Source organism: Onychomys torridus, chromosome 4 (genome assembly GCF_903995425.1).
Source record: "Onychomys torridus chromosome 4, mOncTor1.1, whole genome shotgun sequence".
In the NCBI taxonomy this organism is placed as follows: Eukaryota; Metazoa; Chordata; class Mammalia; order Rodentia; family Cricetidae; genus Onychomys; species Onychomys torridus.
In genome coordinates, this window is record NC_050446.1 from 13,466,516 (window position 1) to 13,483,927 (window position 17,412).

At 51.4% G+C, this 17,412-nt stretch overlaps 1 protein-coding gene across 1 annotated transcript in view; it reads left to right on the plus strand.

Moving 5' to 3' along the window:
• Positions 1 to 10,561, plus strand: part of Ccdc187 (coiled-coil domain containing 187) — a 51,580-nt gene extending 41,019 nt beyond the window's left edge. The window contains exons 18-26 of the mRNA XM_036183521.1: positions 168 to 314; positions 1,091 to 1,221; positions 2,858 to 3,000; positions 4,446 to 4,534; positions 4,755 to 4,824; positions 6,747 to 6,877; positions 7,232 to 7,344; positions 7,936 to 8,015; positions 8,483 to 10,561. Coding sequence (XP_036039414.1) covers positions 168 to 314; positions 1,091 to 1,221; positions 2,858 to 3,000; positions 4,446 to 4,534; positions 4,755 to 4,824; positions 6,747 to 6,877; positions 7,232 to 7,344; positions 7,936 to 8,015; positions 8,483 to 10,500 — 2,922 coding nt within the window. The 3' untranslated portion in view covers positions 10,501 to 10,561. The remainder of the gene's footprint in view (positions 1 to 167; positions 315 to 1,090; positions 1,222 to 2,857; positions 3,001 to 4,445; positions 4,535 to 4,754; positions 4,825 to 6,746; positions 6,878 to 7,231; positions 7,345 to 7,935; positions 8,016 to 8,482) is intronic.
• Positions 10,562 to 17,412: the final 6,851 nt, after the last annotated feature.

Consider the following 17,412-nt stretch of genomic DNA (forward strand, 5'->3'; position numbering starts at 1 on the left):
GACCCAGAGGAAAGCTAAGAGGCTGAGCAGGGTGGGGCAGGCAGAAGGCCTATGGAGGGAGAGGAGGGAGGGGAGAGGAGGGCCAGGCAGCATGAGAGGCAGAGGCCCCTGGATGTCCCCTCCCTGCCCTGGTGTCCTAAGTGGAATTTTCTCCTTTGGAACGCCAGAGGGAAATCCAGTACCTGAAGAAGGTGTACTTGTCCCTGCACCGTGGCAGGAAACAGCTCCTGCAGCATCAGCAGTCTATCCTCGATGTGCAGAGGTCGGTGGCTCACTTGCGGCAGGAGCTCCAGGCTCGAACCAAGCTGCTGCAGGTGGGCGTGCCCAGCATCTTCATCCGGCCCTTTGTGTCACACCTGTCACTCTTGGTGGAAAGGGTCTGGGACTGGGTGACTGTGCTGGGGGAGAAGATGACCCCTGGGACGCCTGCAGAGGTGCTCTGGGGGAAGAGCTAGACTTCCAAGCCATGGCAGTTATTACAGACCCGGGGTGGAAGAAAGGCCCTGTGGGAGGTGGAGAGTCTAGCAGAAGGAGGGAAGGAGGGTAATGGTCTAGCTGGAGGAGGCCCAGGGTACCTCTGTGTCCCTAACAGGCCTGGGGTGCACTGGAGAGGCCAGCCACTCAGACAAAACACCTAATAGCTATCTGTGGAGCTGAGCCCCTGCTCCTCTCACACAGCTGAGAGGGTGTATGGGTGAGGGCAAGGGAACCTTAGGCACTCTGTACTCCCCATAACTCTGTAAGCAGGACAGTGGCCTCACCTTGAGGGCAGGGACAAAGATGGGTGAACTTCTCTCTGAAGTACCTGCCATAGGCCAACCTTCAGGACAGGGGACTCTGGGCTGCCTGACTCTTGAGTTCTCCATGCCTCTGGGCAACTTTGGGCAGAAGTTTGTCAGTAGGGATATAGGCCTGATACGGGACAGGACAGCTTGTTCCAGCTGGTGTCCACTCCTGTGGGAATGTGCCATCTACAGTGATGAGGGTGTCCTCCGGTGGCCACTGCCATGTGCACCCACCTCCTGCTTTTCTGAAGAAGGGACTAGCTGAATGTGGTCACACCAGGCTTGCCCTGTGACATTTCTCCTAGAGTTCCAGCCCCAGCATCAATGTCGCCTGGGAGAGGGTCTGCGACACAAGTCAGAAAACAGAGGGACATAGACCTGGAAGCCCCCAAAGCCACCACCCCCAGGAAATCTCTGAGAGCTCAGAAGTTGAAAAGTGAGTGGGTCAGGGTTGGAGTGAGGGGAGCTGGCCCTGGCATTTGCCACAACAAGCCTTTCCTATATTTGCTTTCTGCTGTATGGTTCCATTTCACTCAGCTGCTCCAGGAGGATGGGAGGGTAGAAGGGCATGGGAAGAGCAAACAGCAGCCACAGTTACTGGCTCTGTGGTTGACAGGGATATGGGCACATGCAGCTTCCTAGAGCACTTCTGTGGGGTGTGGAGTAACAGCGTACAAACAACCTGGCTTAGGGTCGCAGAAGGCATGTGTGTGACCACTCCAGCCTCTTGGGTTATAGGGTTGTTCTATGGCCAGCAGCAGCTGGAGTTGGAGGCCTGGTCACCAAGGCCATCTGCAGCAAAAGGGGGTGAGGTCCCTGCCCGTGCTGGGAGGGGCATGAAGAGTGTCCCTTGACCACAGGCTGGTGGGAGGAGCAGCAGGGATTCTCCCGATAAGACCTTCCTGGCTTCCCCATGCTGGAAACTGTAGCCGCCGGCTCTCTTGGACCACCATCCCACACATCATGACACAGAGACTTAGTATTAATGAGTGCTTGGCCTTACCTTATGCTTGTCCCACTAACTCTTAGAACTTTATTTAACCTGTTTCCCTTCATCTACATTTTGCCTCGGGGCTTTTACCTTTCTTTCATTCTATATGTCCTACTTTTCGCTGTTTTTTCTGTGTCTGGCTGGCAGCTGCCTGGCTGGCTGGCCGGCCCCAGGTGTCTCCCTTGGTTTTCTATCATTCTCTTCCCTCTCTGTTCTCTCTGCCCTCCAGCCCTGCCTATCCCTCTGCTGCCTAGCTATTGGCCGTTCAGCTTTTTATTAGACCGTTCAGGTGCCATAGGCAGGCAAAGCAACACATCTTCACATCGTTAAACAAATGTAACACATCTTACGTAGTTAAAATGATATTCCACAAAAGGAAACACTGTTCCACCCTGCCGAGCAGCACTGTAGGGGTGGGGTGGTCTGGAGGTGGTTCTTATCCTGGCAGTCAGTCCCCTCTTCCTCAGGTACCCTGGGGAAGCTATCACCACCCAGGCCCTAGCCGTTAGTTCCAGGCCTTCCCCCTCCACCTTGAGGGTGGGGGTAGGGATTGAATAAGCTCACCTCTATGAATCAAGTGCCTCAGACTGGCCTGCAAGAGGGGAGACTTTCTAGAGCTTTCTCTGGTACCTCTCACCAGCCTTGGCAAGAACAGCCCTCAGTGCCCTCCTCTCTCACCTGCCTGCAGGGTGCAGGCTGGGCCAGGATAGCATGCCTAGTCCTGGCCATGAACTTGATCTGTAGCACTTGATGCTGGTGAAGTGCTGGGCCTCAGAAGCTGCCCTCAGGCAGAACCCTTCCTTTTGAACCTCTAGAGTTTCCCCAGGGTACTAAGAGGCAGGCTGGCTGGTTCACATGGTGGGCCCAGGAAACAAGGTAAAGGATCAGAGGCTCCTAGGCCCCATAGCAACTGCCCCATTGGAGGCACAGGCCCTGCTTGGGAAGCTGCCCCTGGATGTGGCTCAAGGTGGTTCTAGAGACAAGGAAGGGCTTGCTGAGTGTTGTGGTGAGGGATGGGCACCCCCGGGGTAGAACAGTGGGATGTATACTCACATCTGTTTTACTGTGTGTTGCCCTGCAGCCTTTCCCCTGAGCAGAAGGAAGGGACACCTCCCCAGACAACTTCAGCTGCAGATGAGCACCTGCAACCTCGGAGGCTGAAGTGGGCAGATATCACTCCTGGGACTGGAAGCCCACCTGTGGAGAGTGGACATGACAACCGAGGTAGTTGAGGGCAGTGGCAATGCCCAGCCAAGGACAGGCAATCACTCGATCGGTCGGCCCAGCCTTCTGCGGTGGCAGCATTAAGCCTGGGCTGAGACAGTCCTGCATACTAGGCCACCAGGCCAGTGTGTGACCTGAATTACCCAGGCCTCCGTGGGCACATCTGAGTGGCAGCAGAGTGCCCATTGGGCTGGCCCAAAGCAGGCCTGCGCCTCAAAATACTCAGAGACACAGAACATGGGGTGCCACAGGGAGCTGCCCCGACAGCCTCTCCTGCTGTAGAGGGCTCCTGGCAGGTGCAGCTGCTCAGAGCTGATGTGACCTGCCAGTCAGTGCAAGCCTGGGGCTGTCCACAGGCAGGTCAGAACACAAACCTGTCAAAGTAGCAAGACCTGGCCATGTCCCCCTGCCGCCAGGCAGGGATCAGGACTGAACATGCCCTTCCCTGGCAAAAAGGAGTTCGTTTTCCTGGTTCAGGGCAGAACCCCCAGGCAGAAACCTTAGAAAGCAGTCTAACATGATTCCTGGCTATCCCCATCTCACCATGGCCTGGCAGATTTGCTCTCTGTCCCACTAGGAGAATCCAGGAAAATGAGGGTGCTGCCTCCAGAACTCTCTGCCTTCATCATCCCATGGGCTGCTGGTTGACCACTCGGCCTGTGCCTCATTCTGCCTCCATCCCTGTTGGAGGGAGGGATATTCCCCCCTTCCTGACCTTAGTCTTTCTCTATGATGAGATCAATGTCATATTCATTTCTGGAGGCTGCCACAATAGAATTCTGCAAAGTAAATGGCTCAAATGCATGCTGTCACATTCTGGAGACCAGAAGTGAGAAATCTATGTTCTCTCCAAAGGCTCCAGGGCAAGGCTCTTCTAGCTCCTTTTGGCTCCAGATGTCCCTAACTCTAAGGTTGTCTCCATCTCTGCCTCTCTGCGCCTGCCTATCTTCTCCTGTGTCCAGTTCCCCTCCCATCTCTTTTAGAGTTAAGACCTGCCCAACTCTAAGATGAGCTTGTCTAGAGATTCATAATTATATCTGCAATGGCCCTCTTACAAATAAGGTCTTACTCCCAGGTTTGCAGGTTATGAGTTGAGCACACTGTCTTTAGACCCCAGAGTACCTAGGCACATGGTGTGGGGGACACAGGGTGGAGCTGGGCCCCTTGGGACACTAGCATCTATGGTCAGCGATGCTGAAGGGGTTTGGGCATGGGGGCAGAGTACCATTCAGCATTATGACCAGAACATGAGGCAGGTGTGGAGGGGAGAGTATGAGGGCAGCAGTGGAGGCCCTAGGCTATGTGGAACTCTGGTCCTTAGAGAGGGGGAAAGCAGTAGAAAGCCTCACCTAACCTCCAAAGCAGCAAGCTGTGTGATGCGTCTTAAGTCTGGGGTTCTACAGAAGCTGGACAGTGTGAGTGACCCCAGGAATTGTGTCTTTCAGGACCTGGAAAACAGCCCTATGTCTCTCCCCCTGGTCTGCTGCACTTGAGCTCTCTGGACCCTGAACATCAGAAACACCCAGCCTTTCCTGTATGCAACCCTTAGGGAGCCCCTCCCCAGCCCTGCTGGTTTGGGAAACCTCCCCTGTCATTCTGCCAGTCTGTAGCTTGATCTTGGTTGGGACTCCTGGGTGCCCATGTGCTAGCACCTGTGGTTCTGGTGGCACCTGGCCATCTTAGTCCTCAGAGTTCTGTCCCCAGGTGGCTCCCAGACTCTTTGGTATATCTTTCCTTCTATCCTGTTGATGCAGATCATCAAGAAAGATGGCAGCCCAGCCTCTCAGCTGGAACCACAGGAGGCCAAGGAACTGTCTCCTCCAGGTAATGCCCCGGACCAGTCTGTGGGCCATCCCTGTGTGGATCTTTCCAGGAGCTTCCCCCACATCCAGTGGACCCTGTCCAAGGCTGGTGTCCAGCGGTCAAGCAAGCACAGGGAGGTCCCCAGGGAAAAGTCGAAGAAGACCGATGCACATGACCCCCTGCTGTGACCACAGACCCTTCATGGTAGAAGACTGGCTGACTCTGTTGCCTGTGGGAGATGATTCGGCTGCTTCCTCTGGGGGCATTAAAGACAATACTTGGTCTGGTTGTTTTAGCTGTACTTTGGTTTATCTAGACATTTCCAAGAGCTTAGAAACCAGCACCATCAGAAGCATCCTTATTAACAGAGACCACAGATTTACACAAATCAAATTCTCCACTTTCTGAACCATGCACTTGGCCCTGAGGCCTCCCTGAGGGCAGAACTGATCTTGGGGGGTGGGGGTAGGAGAGTCCAGTTCTCTCTCTGGGGGTTGCCCTGGGGCTGACATTGAGGGATTGGCCTGGCTGACTGGCTCACAGTGAGTTGATGCCACCTCTGAGTTCCGCACTCCTGGGTCACAGCCCTGGGTTCAGAAGCTCTATCCCTCCACCCCCTACTCAGCGTCTACCCTCAGAAGCAAGAGGGATGCCAAATCTTGTCAGACTCTGGGGGACCACTCTTCTCCTTTGGGGCCAGGGAGAGTGAGTTCCAAGTCAGTTAGGATAAGAAGAAGCAAGACCTTCCTGTGCATTAAGATTATCCAGAAGAGTTAAGACAGATGGGGTTCCCAGGGGTCCAAAGGTGATGGTGAGCAGGGGGCCTGCGGAGCCCATTTCCATGGCTTTCCCGTCTGCTGGAGTCACACCTCTGTTGGCTATTGTTAGGGCTCTGTAGACATTTGTTAGGCCTGATGCCCCTTACCAGTCATGTCGCTCTCTTCTGCCCTGTGAACATGTGTGTGCTAGCTGTCATGTGTGTACTTCAGTGTGTACTGAAGTCAGCCAGTACTTAGACCACACTCAGGGACCCTGTTGTCACTTGAGGTGAGTATGCTCATTACCCCCCCTGCAGGTACCCAGACCGTGATGGTGGAGCTTGTTAGTGATGGTCCATGATGCACCTGTCTGACCCAGTGCTAGCTGCTCCCTAGTCAGAAGATGGCTCCTGCAAGGTTCTTAGGAACACCCCGGCATGACCATTAGAGAAGTACAGGGTCCTTCCTGCAATGACCCTGCCACCTCAGCCTTCATCCCGGCCTCTGGATGAGAGCTTAAGGCACCATAGCTCTGGTCCCATAGGCCAGTGCCCTTGGGCTTCAGGATCCCAACAGTCTACTAGGGTCCAGGCAGGACTCAGATCTGGGAGTATGGATGTATAATCTGGCTCTGCTGGGCCCTGCTTTGGGCCCACTTATCTGGCCTTTTAGCTTGCTGTGAAAGACCATGCCATGTCCAAGGCCTACCCTTACCTGCCCATGCCCCTCACAGTACTAGAGGGCCTCAGCATAGTGCTGAGACAAGGAACAGCTCTGGCAAGGGTTCCCAGCTGCTTGTGGGAGGTTTCCCAAAGGACGGAACAAGGGCTATAAGTTTTTGTTTTCTGAGACAAGGCTGTAAACCAGGTTGGCCTGGAACTCACAGAGATCAGCCTGCCTTTGCCTCCCAGGTGCTTGTGTTAAAGTGTGTGCCACCCACCTGACAACAGGGCTATACATTTAAAATGATTTTTCCATGTGCTTTTCCCCCCAGGACTTCTCATCACGAATTATCCAACAGGATAATTTGGGAAACGCAATCACATCTTTTAGGTGCTCACACTAATCAAATGCCACAGTCAAGTCTTGCATCCATTTTGAATTTTCAGATATTTTTCCTGGGAGCCACTCCTTTGCCCTTCTGCATCTATACATGTCAGTATTCATAGTCTGCTTGTCCCACAGGCGACCTACAGACCAAGCCCAGTGCAGCCTGGGCAGTGGAGAGACAGCCTACAGACGGCCATACTTGGAGCTTGCATGGACAGTGGGGGCAGCCCCTAAGTGGAGACGGTCCTTGTCCTGAGGAAGCCAGAGTGAGTCAGGGTGTGGCCATGTGCTGTCTGTAGGCTATGGGGGCACTGGCCTGCTGTGTGGCCTCAAGGGACTGCCTTGTACACCACAGGAGGCTGCCACAGGATGAGGGCTCAGAGGGCATTCCAGGCAGTTCATATGGTTCTGCAAGTTGTGGGTTCTATGGGTTTCACCTCACATTCAATGCTTGGGCAGAAAGAAAGTCTTCGGAGGGAGAAAGGAGATGTGATGATTGGGATCTTTGGGGCCCTCTCCAAGGGTCTCTTTAGTCTCAGGAAGCGCAGCCTTTGATCCCCAGTGGAGGAGGTGGGAGAGGGCCTAATGGATATCTTATCTTTCCAATGTGGTTCCTGCAGGCGGCTGAAAACAGAACAAATCAAGGGCTAGGTGTTTCCAGAAGCCCCAAGGGTGAACACCAGGGAGAGGCACACTGGCAGTCAGAGCAGCAAAGGTGTGGAGCCTGGATAGGGTAAGGCACTGAGTCTTAGCATCTGGGACCTCTCAATGCCTAGACTCCTCCCCTACCCCTCCTGGACTGTGCCCAGCTGCATACCCCTGGCTCTGATTCCTTCTTGGTATCAAAGTTGTTGCCCCGTGAAGGGCCAAGATGGTACTGGGGACACAGGTGTCTGAAGTGTCCCTACCTGCCACCTTACCATTGATCAAGGTGACTTGTGGTCAGATGTCCCCCCCCATTCCCCACCCTCATCCCAGGTAACCCTGTGTGGCAATGGTGGCTTCCAATGGTGGATGATTGGCAGGCTGTTCTTCTTCTTCTTCTTTTTTTTTTTTTTTTTATTTTTTGAGACAGGGTTTCTCTGTGTAGTTTTGCACCTTTTCTGGAACTCACTTGGTAGCCCAGGCTGGCCTCGAACTCACAGTGATCCGCCTGGCTCTGCCTCCTGAGTGCTGGGATCAAAGGCTTTCGACACCACCGCCCAGCAAGCAGGGCTGTTCTTAAGAGTGTGTCATAGAGGTCAATGACTGTGAGCCCTGGGGCAAGGGCAACTGGAAGCAAGACTCCTTCCCCAGCAGCCAGCAGTTCACCATGTGTTTGCAGGAGAGAAGCCTGTCAACAGGAGAACCAGGACATCCCCTCCACCCTCCTGGAAGCTGACCAGAAGAAGGCTGCTTCCCCAGGTGAGGCTCCCATCTCTTTAGGACCCCTACCGCCACCCCAGGGCTATTCAAAGTCTTCACTTAGAGGCTACCCAAAACCAGTTCTTAGATCAAAGTGAGGCTTTTGTGAAGGCATATAGCCCTGTCCTCCATACTGCCTGGTGTGGGATCGGGGAACCCTGCTGACCCTTTCCCCTAGGGCTGCAGGCTGAGTCTAAAACTTCAAAACAAGCCAAACAGAGCCAACCACCAGCTCTAACAACAGCTGAGGTGGTATAGGCTGAGTCCAGACACTCAGGGACAGCCACGTGTGACCCACGAGTAGGGAAGGGGCTGGAACAGTTACCTAGGGGTTGTAACTGGTACCAGTGCCCTTTTTTAGTGTCTTCGGTCGGAAGATCTTTTCAATTTGGGACTGCTTCTGGTATAGTCTACCATGTAGGGTGTGGCAACTGTGAGCCACTCCCTAATTCAATCCATCTCTGCAGCTCCTGTGGCCAGTGAGGAAGAGGCACAGCCTGCCTGGCACCTAGACAGCCCTCCATCCCAGCCTGCTGCCATCTTGGACGCGTGTTCTAAGTCTGCTTCTAGTAGCTTCTCAGGGTCTTCAGAAGCCCCTGCCTTATCCCTCACCCCTTCAGTGGGCTCAGCAAGCAGCCTTTCCTGTTCGTCTCTCCAGGAGTTTCAGAAGGCCACAGCCACCCTAGTCCAACTTTCTAACAGTCCCACATCCCCGTCTAACTTGGATGCTGAAGATACTCTGCCTGCAGATCCCAGTTGGTCTAGGGAGCTTTCTGCCCCTGCTTCCTGGGAGAAACCTGGCCTGCCTTCATTCTGGGACCTCCACCAGAGACTTTCCCAGCTGGAGGGCCTTTCTGGGGATGTAGGTCAAGTGACCCTGCAGAGACTGGAAGGCAGTGAGGCCAGACTCCTGAGTGGCTTCTCTGAGGAGGCAGCTGTGGCAGGAAGCTCAGAGCCAGGGTACGAGTTCACTCAGGCAGGCTGGCCATTGTCGTTCCCACATGCTCCTTCTCCAAGATTGGGGTCTGAGTTGTCAGAATCCTCCAGCCAAATCTGGGATGAGAACGGTGAGGAGAACCTTGAGGAACCCAGCCCTTGTGCTGAGCTACCGTCAGGATGCTCCTTGCCTGCAAATGATTCCCTGGACCTGGAAGGCAGTGGAAGGCCCTGTACCACTCTTCCCTCCCCGGGGCCTGGGGAGGAACAAGAAGCTTCCAGAACCAGTAGGAGCCTGACTGGTGCATTGAATACAGGGGAAACCAGGCAGCTGTCCCCAGTGGCCACTTCCACAGTGTTCCCACCCCAGATCCCTTCTATCAGTGACTCAGCTCTGCCATTGTCCTTTCCTTTGGACACCTCCACCTCTGGAAGGGCAGGTCTCAGTAAAGCAGACATGCCTACTGAGGCCTCAGCTGGCTACCAGGGGGAACCCCAGGATGCTGATACTAGTCCATCCGTACAGAGGAAGTCCCTACAGGCCTTGCCTGATCCTAAGGCTCCCGTGACCCTGAAGGCTCCTTCTGAGGACAGAGCTCCCCTTGTCACAGAGGTAGCCAGTCCATCATATGTAGATGGATTCCTGACTGAAATACTGTCTCCTGTGGATGAGGAACTATCTTATGGCAGTGGGGACCTTCCATCCTCCATCCACAGGGACACTTGCCTCCCTCCACCACCTCCTTCTCCCCACGCAAAGAGTGACATCAATGAGCCCAACCCCAGCTCAGAAGACTTCCCTTCCCCGCCTGAGGAGGCCATGTTTCCAGGTGACTCACTGGACACCCTAGGGGAGGATACATCCATTACTGTTGAAGACATGTCGTCCTTATCTGAAGAGGCTCTGGAGGAAGCCCTTTCCCTGGGGCCTCAGAAGTCAGGGCACTGCCTAGGAGCATCTGGGCAAGATGGAAGCCTGGATGACTCAAGTTCAACATCTCCCCTGAGTAACTGGGTGGTCAGTGCCACTGAGACATCCCCAAGACTGCCAGCTCAGCCCCTGAGTCCATCCCCAGTGGCTTGTGTGACCAGAGAGAATCTTGAGGAGGCCTCAGGCAGGCAAGGTGGACCTTGGGAAGCAGCACAGTGTTTCAAGAGTGCAGAGCACCAGCTAGGAACAGAACACCTCTTAGACAGAAGAGCAGCCACATCCTCACCCTCCTGGTCTGCACCCTCTGAAAGCCCACCCCTGGGCCCAAGGCCCTTGGTGGCCAGTGGCCAGGCTGAATCCCTCAAGCACCCTAGTGAGAAAGAGAAGGAAGGCCAGAGCTGCTGGACAGAGGGCCAGCCCAAGCTCCAGAATTTGTTAGACAGACAGGAGCTCCGTAGGAGAGACTTGGCTTTTGATCCTGTCTCTAGTACCTGTGTGGATCTTCCAGGGACAGGAGATGCTGGGCCAGTAGACGTGGTGTCCACCCAGCTAAGCAGGAAGATCTTGTGTGACTCTCTGGCTGCACTGTCGGGGTTGGCCCCTGGGGATAACCCCTAGGGGTGTGCTCTGAAATGATAGGAACGCATAGACATCTGACATGTGACTCTGTGTGTGTGTGTGTGTGTGTGTGTGTGTGTGTCTGTGTGTGTGTGTGTGTGTCTGTGTCTGTGTCTGTGTCTGTGTCTGTGTCTGTATACACAAGAACCTGATTTGAGAGACCTGGTCTTCCCATTATCATACAGAATGTTTACACTGCACCAGGCTCGCAGGATAGTTATCTGAAATAGTCAATAGTCATGGGTGAGATTCTCTCATGCCCTTTACAGGCTGGCTCTGTCTGCATTTCCCTGGGCAGAGTATCCACAGCTTCTATCAGGCTCTCGAAGGATCCAAACCTCAGTGATTGAGGCATGCACAGCAAAGGCTACATAGGATGGTATCCAGTGGCTGCCCAAGGAAAGCTCAGGTGGTCCAAGGCTCCAGCTAGAATGAGGTAGTGTGGGAGTCAGTGATGCCAAGGGGGAAAGGTAGTGTTGGAGGCCACCAAGCAGAGAAGTGATCAGAGTACATGGAGGATCTGTCTCAGCCTGTTCACCTACCCAATGTTCATGCCTAGTGTTCACCTACCTTTGACGTGTGTGTGTGTGTGTGTGTGTGTGTGTGTGTGTGTGTGTGTACTACATGTGTGCAGGTGCACTTGGATTCCCAGAAGAGGGTGACACAACTGGAGTTAAGGTGGTTGGGAGCCATCAGATATGCTGGGAACTGAACTTAGGTCCTCTGGAAGAGTGGAAACACTCTTTAAAAAAAATATATTATTATGTATAGTGTTCTGCCTGCATGTATGCCTGCAGGCCAGAAGAGGGTACCATATCTTATTACGGATGGTTGTGAGCCACCATGTGGTTGCTGGGAATTGAATTCAGGACCTCTGGATGAGCAGCCAATGCTCTTAACCACTGGGCCATCTCTCCAGCCCCAGGAAACACTCTTAATCTCTAATCCATCTCCCCAGCTCTTGACTTTAAAAAATATTTTGTATGTGTATATGTGTGCATGCCGTGGTCCCTGTGTGGAGGTTAGAGAACAACTTTTGGGAGTTGGTTCCTTCTGCAGTGGTTTCTAGGGATCAAACTCAGCTCACAAGGCTTGCATGGCAAGTGCTTTTATAGGCTGAGGCATCTGTCTCGTTTGTTTTTGAACATGGGTTCGAACGTGCCAGGAGTGAGTGGCAGACAGCCTGTTCTCCCTCAGGAACACACCAGAGTCCCCTGAGGGAGGTGAAGGTGGCACCTGACAGAAGTCACTGCTTTAGTGGCCTGTCCTCACCCTTATATGTGCCCTGATTGTTCTGTTGTACAGAACTGAATGTAGATCCTCATACTTGCAGGGCAAATGCTTAATCAACTGAGATATCTCTTCAGTCCCATCTGGATCTTGCTATGTCTCCTGTTTCCAACAGATTGCTTGTGGCTGAGGGACATTTGTTCATCTTGTGGAGATGAGGAGCAGGTAACTGGTCACCCTTGACAAGCAAGGCTTAGGGCTTGTCCCCAGGGACTGAGGCTCTCTCCTGGTCTTGTGATATTTTTGCTTTCATGGGGCTTGCTGGGACACTAATTTTCTCAGAAACACAGTGACTGGGGTCCAAAAAGACATCTTGTCCCTTGTAGGCCTGGTTGACTAGACAAAGGCCTAGACGGCTTCCTTTATTCGCTGGGGGCCTTCCAGGACAGAATGAACAGAGTGGTTCTTGAAAGTGTAGGCAGGTGACACAGATGGCTTTTGTATAAGGAAGCAGTGGCCATTCTCCCCCAGAATGCCTTCTTCCCTCAGGACACACATCCAAGGACTTGTTGATCCAACCACACAGGATTTGCTGCATGGAAAGAAGCCAATGGCTTAATCATAAGAATGAGACCAGCTTGCAGAGCCAAGGGCCTCATCCAGCGGGGGGGCTGGGCTCACAGGAGCCTAGGGTCCGGGATCTCTACAGGGAGTGGAGTGGCCCTGGGGTGGGCTCCTATAGTCAGTCCCCCAGGAAAACAGAACAATCGGGGTCACGTATAAGGGTGAGGACCGGCCACTAAAGCAGTGACTCCTGCCAGGTGCCACCTTCACCTCCCTCAGGGGACTCTGGTGTGTTCCCGAGGGAGAACAGGCTGCCTGCCACTCACTCCTGGCAGCCCAGTGTGACCCCACAACTGTACCCCAGCCAATTGTAGTTGCTGGGTGCTGGTGCACGGTCTCAGACAACAGTGAAAACCTTTTTTAGTTGCACGGAGGCTTTTCTGGGGCCCAGAGCAATTAGGGGGATGGGCAGTCTTTGGGGATTCTAGGCTCTTGTGCTGGAAGCCACACAGAGTCCTCTGACTCGATGCCCCATGCAGGTGGGAGTGTCCTGAGGCATCTTATTTGTGCAGCTTTCCGTCTCCTTGTCTTTAGTGCCCTGGGGAAGTGGTACTGTGTGTGTATGACTGGGTTTTGCTCTGTAACCCAGGTTAGCTTTGAGCTCGTGTAAATCTCTCTGCCTCAGCCTCCCTCCCAAGTACTAGGATTATAGACATGAGCTGCCACACACCTCACAGGAAGTGGCTTTTACACAAACCCAGAAGTCTTTCAGAAGAAGCAGCTTTTGAATCTGTTTTCTGAATCAGGCTTGGGCAGGATCTCATGGGATGGAGCTCACATACATGGTTAGAACCCCCAGAGGTTGCTTGCCTTAAACCTGCATGTGTGTACACATGTATGTGTACAGTGTGTGCATGTTTGTATATACATGGGTGTGCGTATCTAATCATCTACCATCCATCCTTTTGTTTTAATTTCTTGTTTATTGATGTCTATTCACTGTATGTTCGTCTTGCTGGGTCTCATAAAGACGTTGTCTCCCAAGTGCATCATGTACTCTGACTCTATTCATCCCCTCCACCCTGTCCTTTCTCCCTTCCCCCCAACTCGCCTTCTTTCCCTCAGTCTTGCTCACATCTTATTTTAATCTTTAAACACTATGCTTATGAATAATCTGTGCCAATGAAATTGGTTTATCTTCATGAAAAGTCTGGGTCACTGAGTTGGTGTTTAGTTCAGTATCCTGGGAAATTACACACATAAAAGAAGTTGAACACTTCATGTGCTAGTTAGGTAATATGTGTGTTTTGTTTTATATATCAGTTTTTAAAAATTAAAAATACTTGAGTAAAGTCTAAGATAATTTCTTCAGAAATTATCTTCAGAAAATGATTTTTTTTTTTCATTTTTATTCTGTATATATCAAGATATCCCCCTGCAAACAATATTGAGGCTTGGGCCAAGGCTTAGCACAAACTAGGAAAACATGCTAACGTTGAACTACGTCCCAGCCCCTTTCACTTATTTAACACTCCTTTACTGTGTGTGTATAGGTGCCACAGCGTCTGGGTTCGGTCATGGAAGAACTGGCAGTCGGTTCTCTTTTTCTACCACGCGGGGTTTGTGGATCAAACTCAGGTTTAGCAGCAAGCATCTACACCTTCCTTTTCCTTTTTCTCAGCACCTGGAGAGAGAAACCAAGACCTTACTGAGCTCCCAGGCTGGCCTTGAATTCACTCTAGCCCAAGCGACCTCGAACTTGCAATCCTCCTTTCTCAGCCTCCTGAGTAGCGCAGGCCTGCTTTGCCGTGCTCAGCCACCTTACATTTTTAACACTTTTTCCAGTGTTGGGGCTGGAATATAGGGCCTAGTATAGAGCTAGTGAAGAGCTCTCCTATGGGTCCTGCCCCCGCCTACCATCACCCCTGCCCATCTGATCTCTTTTTAAAACTTTTTTCACAAAGGATTATTTTTATTTTATGTGTGTGACTATTTGGTCTGCATGAATGTTTGTGCACCATGAGTGTGCCTTGGCACCTGCAGAGGTCAGAAGAGGGTTTGCATGCCAGGAACTGGAGTCACAAACAGCTGTGAGCCACCACGTGGGTGCTGCGAAGCAAATCCTGGTCCTCAAAAGCAACAGGTACTCTTTCTTATCTGCTGAGCCATCCATCTCTCCAGACTCTTCTAATCAAATGGCTTTTTTTTTTTTAATTTATTTTTTTTGGTTTTGTGGGTATTTGTTTGTTTCTTCTTGAGACAGGGTTTCTCTGTGTAACAACCCCAACTGTTCTGGAACTTTCTATAGAAAAAGCTGACCTTGAACTCACAGAGCTCTGCCTTTGTCTCAGCCTATAAATGTCCAATGTTCACCTATGTTTGACAGTCATGGGTGAGATTCTCTCATGCCCATTACAGGCTGGCTGTGTCTGTATTTCCCTGGGCAGAGTATCCAGTTTCTATCAGGCTCTTGAAGTTCTGAGATTAAAGGCATGTACCACAACTAATAAGCTTCTAATCAAATTTTATTGATTATAATCCACATATCATAGTTTTCTTTTTAAAATGTACATATTAATGACTTTTAATACAGCCATAAAATTGTGCAACTAGTTATTTCTTGAATGAGAAGGCCCCTTGTGGGTGCAGATTATTGATAGATGAGCATCCTGCTAGGCTTAGGGACATGTGAGTCCAGAGCTGATCCGTCCACGGCTTGGCTTCTCCCACCCATGCTCTGACGCCCAACTGTAAGACATCATCTCCTCTGACTAGCTTATGGCCTCTGGGGAACCCAAATTTAACAGGCATGTGGAATGGGAAAGCCCCGTGGTGCCAAGCCATCAGATCTGTCCTGCCTCTGCTGCATGCTTTGGTGATGGTTTCCAGGCCACTTACAATTCCTTTGGGCCCCTGCTATGAAGTAGGATCCCTTTCTTAACAGCCCCTTGCAGACTGACAGTTAACTTGGCCTTAGGGGCATCCCAGCCTCCTAGCTCCAATGAGCTCCCAGTAAGCCAACTTTTGTGCAGTATGCCCAGCAAACACTTGGCTCCAGGGATCTGCCAGCTAAGATCCTGCACCAGGTTTCCCAGCTGGTACCAGAGCACAGAAGAGGTTTGGTCCAGGTCCAGTCAGGAAATATGCACTCTTTGGTGCATATAACTTGTTTTGTTTTGTTTTGTTTTGTTTTTCGAGATAGGGTTTCCCTGTGTAGCATTGCATCTTCCCTGGAACTCACTTGGTAGCCCAGGCTGGCCTCAAACTCACAGAGATTCACCTGGCTCTGCCTCCCCAGTGCTGGGATTAAAGGCGTGTGCCACCACCGCTCAGCTTTATTTATTTATTTATTTATTTATTTAGTTAGTTAGTTAGTTATTATGTACACAGAGAAGGGTGCCAGATCTCATTAACAATGGTTGTGAGCCACCATGTGGGTGCTGGGAATTGAACTCAGGACCTCTGGAAGAGCAGTCAGTGCTCTTAACCTCTGAGCCATCTCTCCAGCCAGTGTATATAATTTTAAGGCACATTTCTGACTTACAGCTTTCCTATTGACTGCCCTATGATTTTTTGGAATGAATTAGTCTGTAATTTTTTACTTGTTTCTATTTATTGCTAACCTCTTTGGATTTATGAGGCTGAGTTAGAGGAATTATGTATTTTACATACACAAGTTTGGCAAGGCAATAAATCTCCCCCATCAAAACCTTGCAAATTTGCCTCAAAGTCCACAGCAGCCCCTTGCCCCTGCCCAGTCTTAGTTTCATGGGGGTTGGTGCTGAAAGCTAGGCACATTAGGGCTATACATACAATACAGCCAGGATCTCCCCAGAGCCACCTCCCCTGGGTACAGAGCAGGTGCAGCATGCTTTAGCCTTGGCACAGTGTCCTTGAAGGGAAGCTGGTGATGGGAAACTAATGAGAATCAGGTCAGGCTTTCTGAAGACTGCTGTAGCTGCAGGAGCCAAGCCATGAAATTACTCTTGTGGGCGGAGAGAAAGTATATCCACAGAAAGTGCTAGACACGCTTTATCTAGCTAGCATGTGTGCGAGCAGAGCGCTTTGGCATTCAGACATATTGACCCTGGTGAGGCTTCAGCCCAAGGTCCCTCCCTCCAAGGTCTCAGGCTGTACCCGCCCTGGTTCTGATCCTTTGCAACCACTTGGGCCAATAAATCTTGACATGAGCCTCAGGAGAAGCCATTATTTTTCATAGAAAATAGTTATTTCTCTGTTAACCTGTACCTTTGATTTTCCTGTGATCTGTCTCTGTCAGTGCCCTGCTAAGTAGTCCCAAGCCCCTAGGGTTTCCTGCCCTGCCCCACCATGACAGCCACCCTCATAAAAACAAGTGGATGAGAACCATATACTCCCTGGATCACAGAATGTTCTCATTGTGCCTCTTGTCTGAGCCCTGGAGTCTAGTTGCTGTGGGCTGGGAGTATAGTGGACTTATCATCAGTAGGACACAGTTGCAGCAATGGACACAACCCATGTGGTCCCCAGCAACCCAAGTAGTCTCCTTATCCTTCAAGGATTTCCATCCAGATAACACCAGATCCTTGACTTTGCCATAGTTAAGAATTTCAGGACTAGCCTGATAGTAGTGGAGTTCATTAGGAAGAAAGTAACAAAAACTTCATCGTAGTGATTTAATAGAGAAATTCTCAGAGAAAAAATAGGGCACACCTAAGCCTGGGTGTTGGCTTCTCAAAGGAGAGTCCTATCTAAGTGGTTTAGCAATAGCTGCATATAGGATTTTGCAGGCTGTCAGAGTTTCTTGCTCAACAGGTTCCTAAGGGGTTTTCCCTTTCTCTCTTTTCCCTTTTCAATAAGTGAGATTATAGGATGGTTCTGACGGCATTTTGGATGGGATTACAAAATCGGTTAAAAATAAAACCTTGGGCCACAAGGGGTTTAAGACGCATCTTTTCTTGCAAATGGGGTTCCTTGTGAGATTCCTGAAACTTGCAGGTTCAGACTGAGAACGCTCAGACATGGCTTCCTGCTGCTCCTTTCACATCCTTGTTTGAAAATGTTGCATCTGTGTCAGCAAATGCAAATTGCCTTGGAATTCTTGAGGGTTAGCTGGAGTGAGGCTTCAGCCAGACTCCA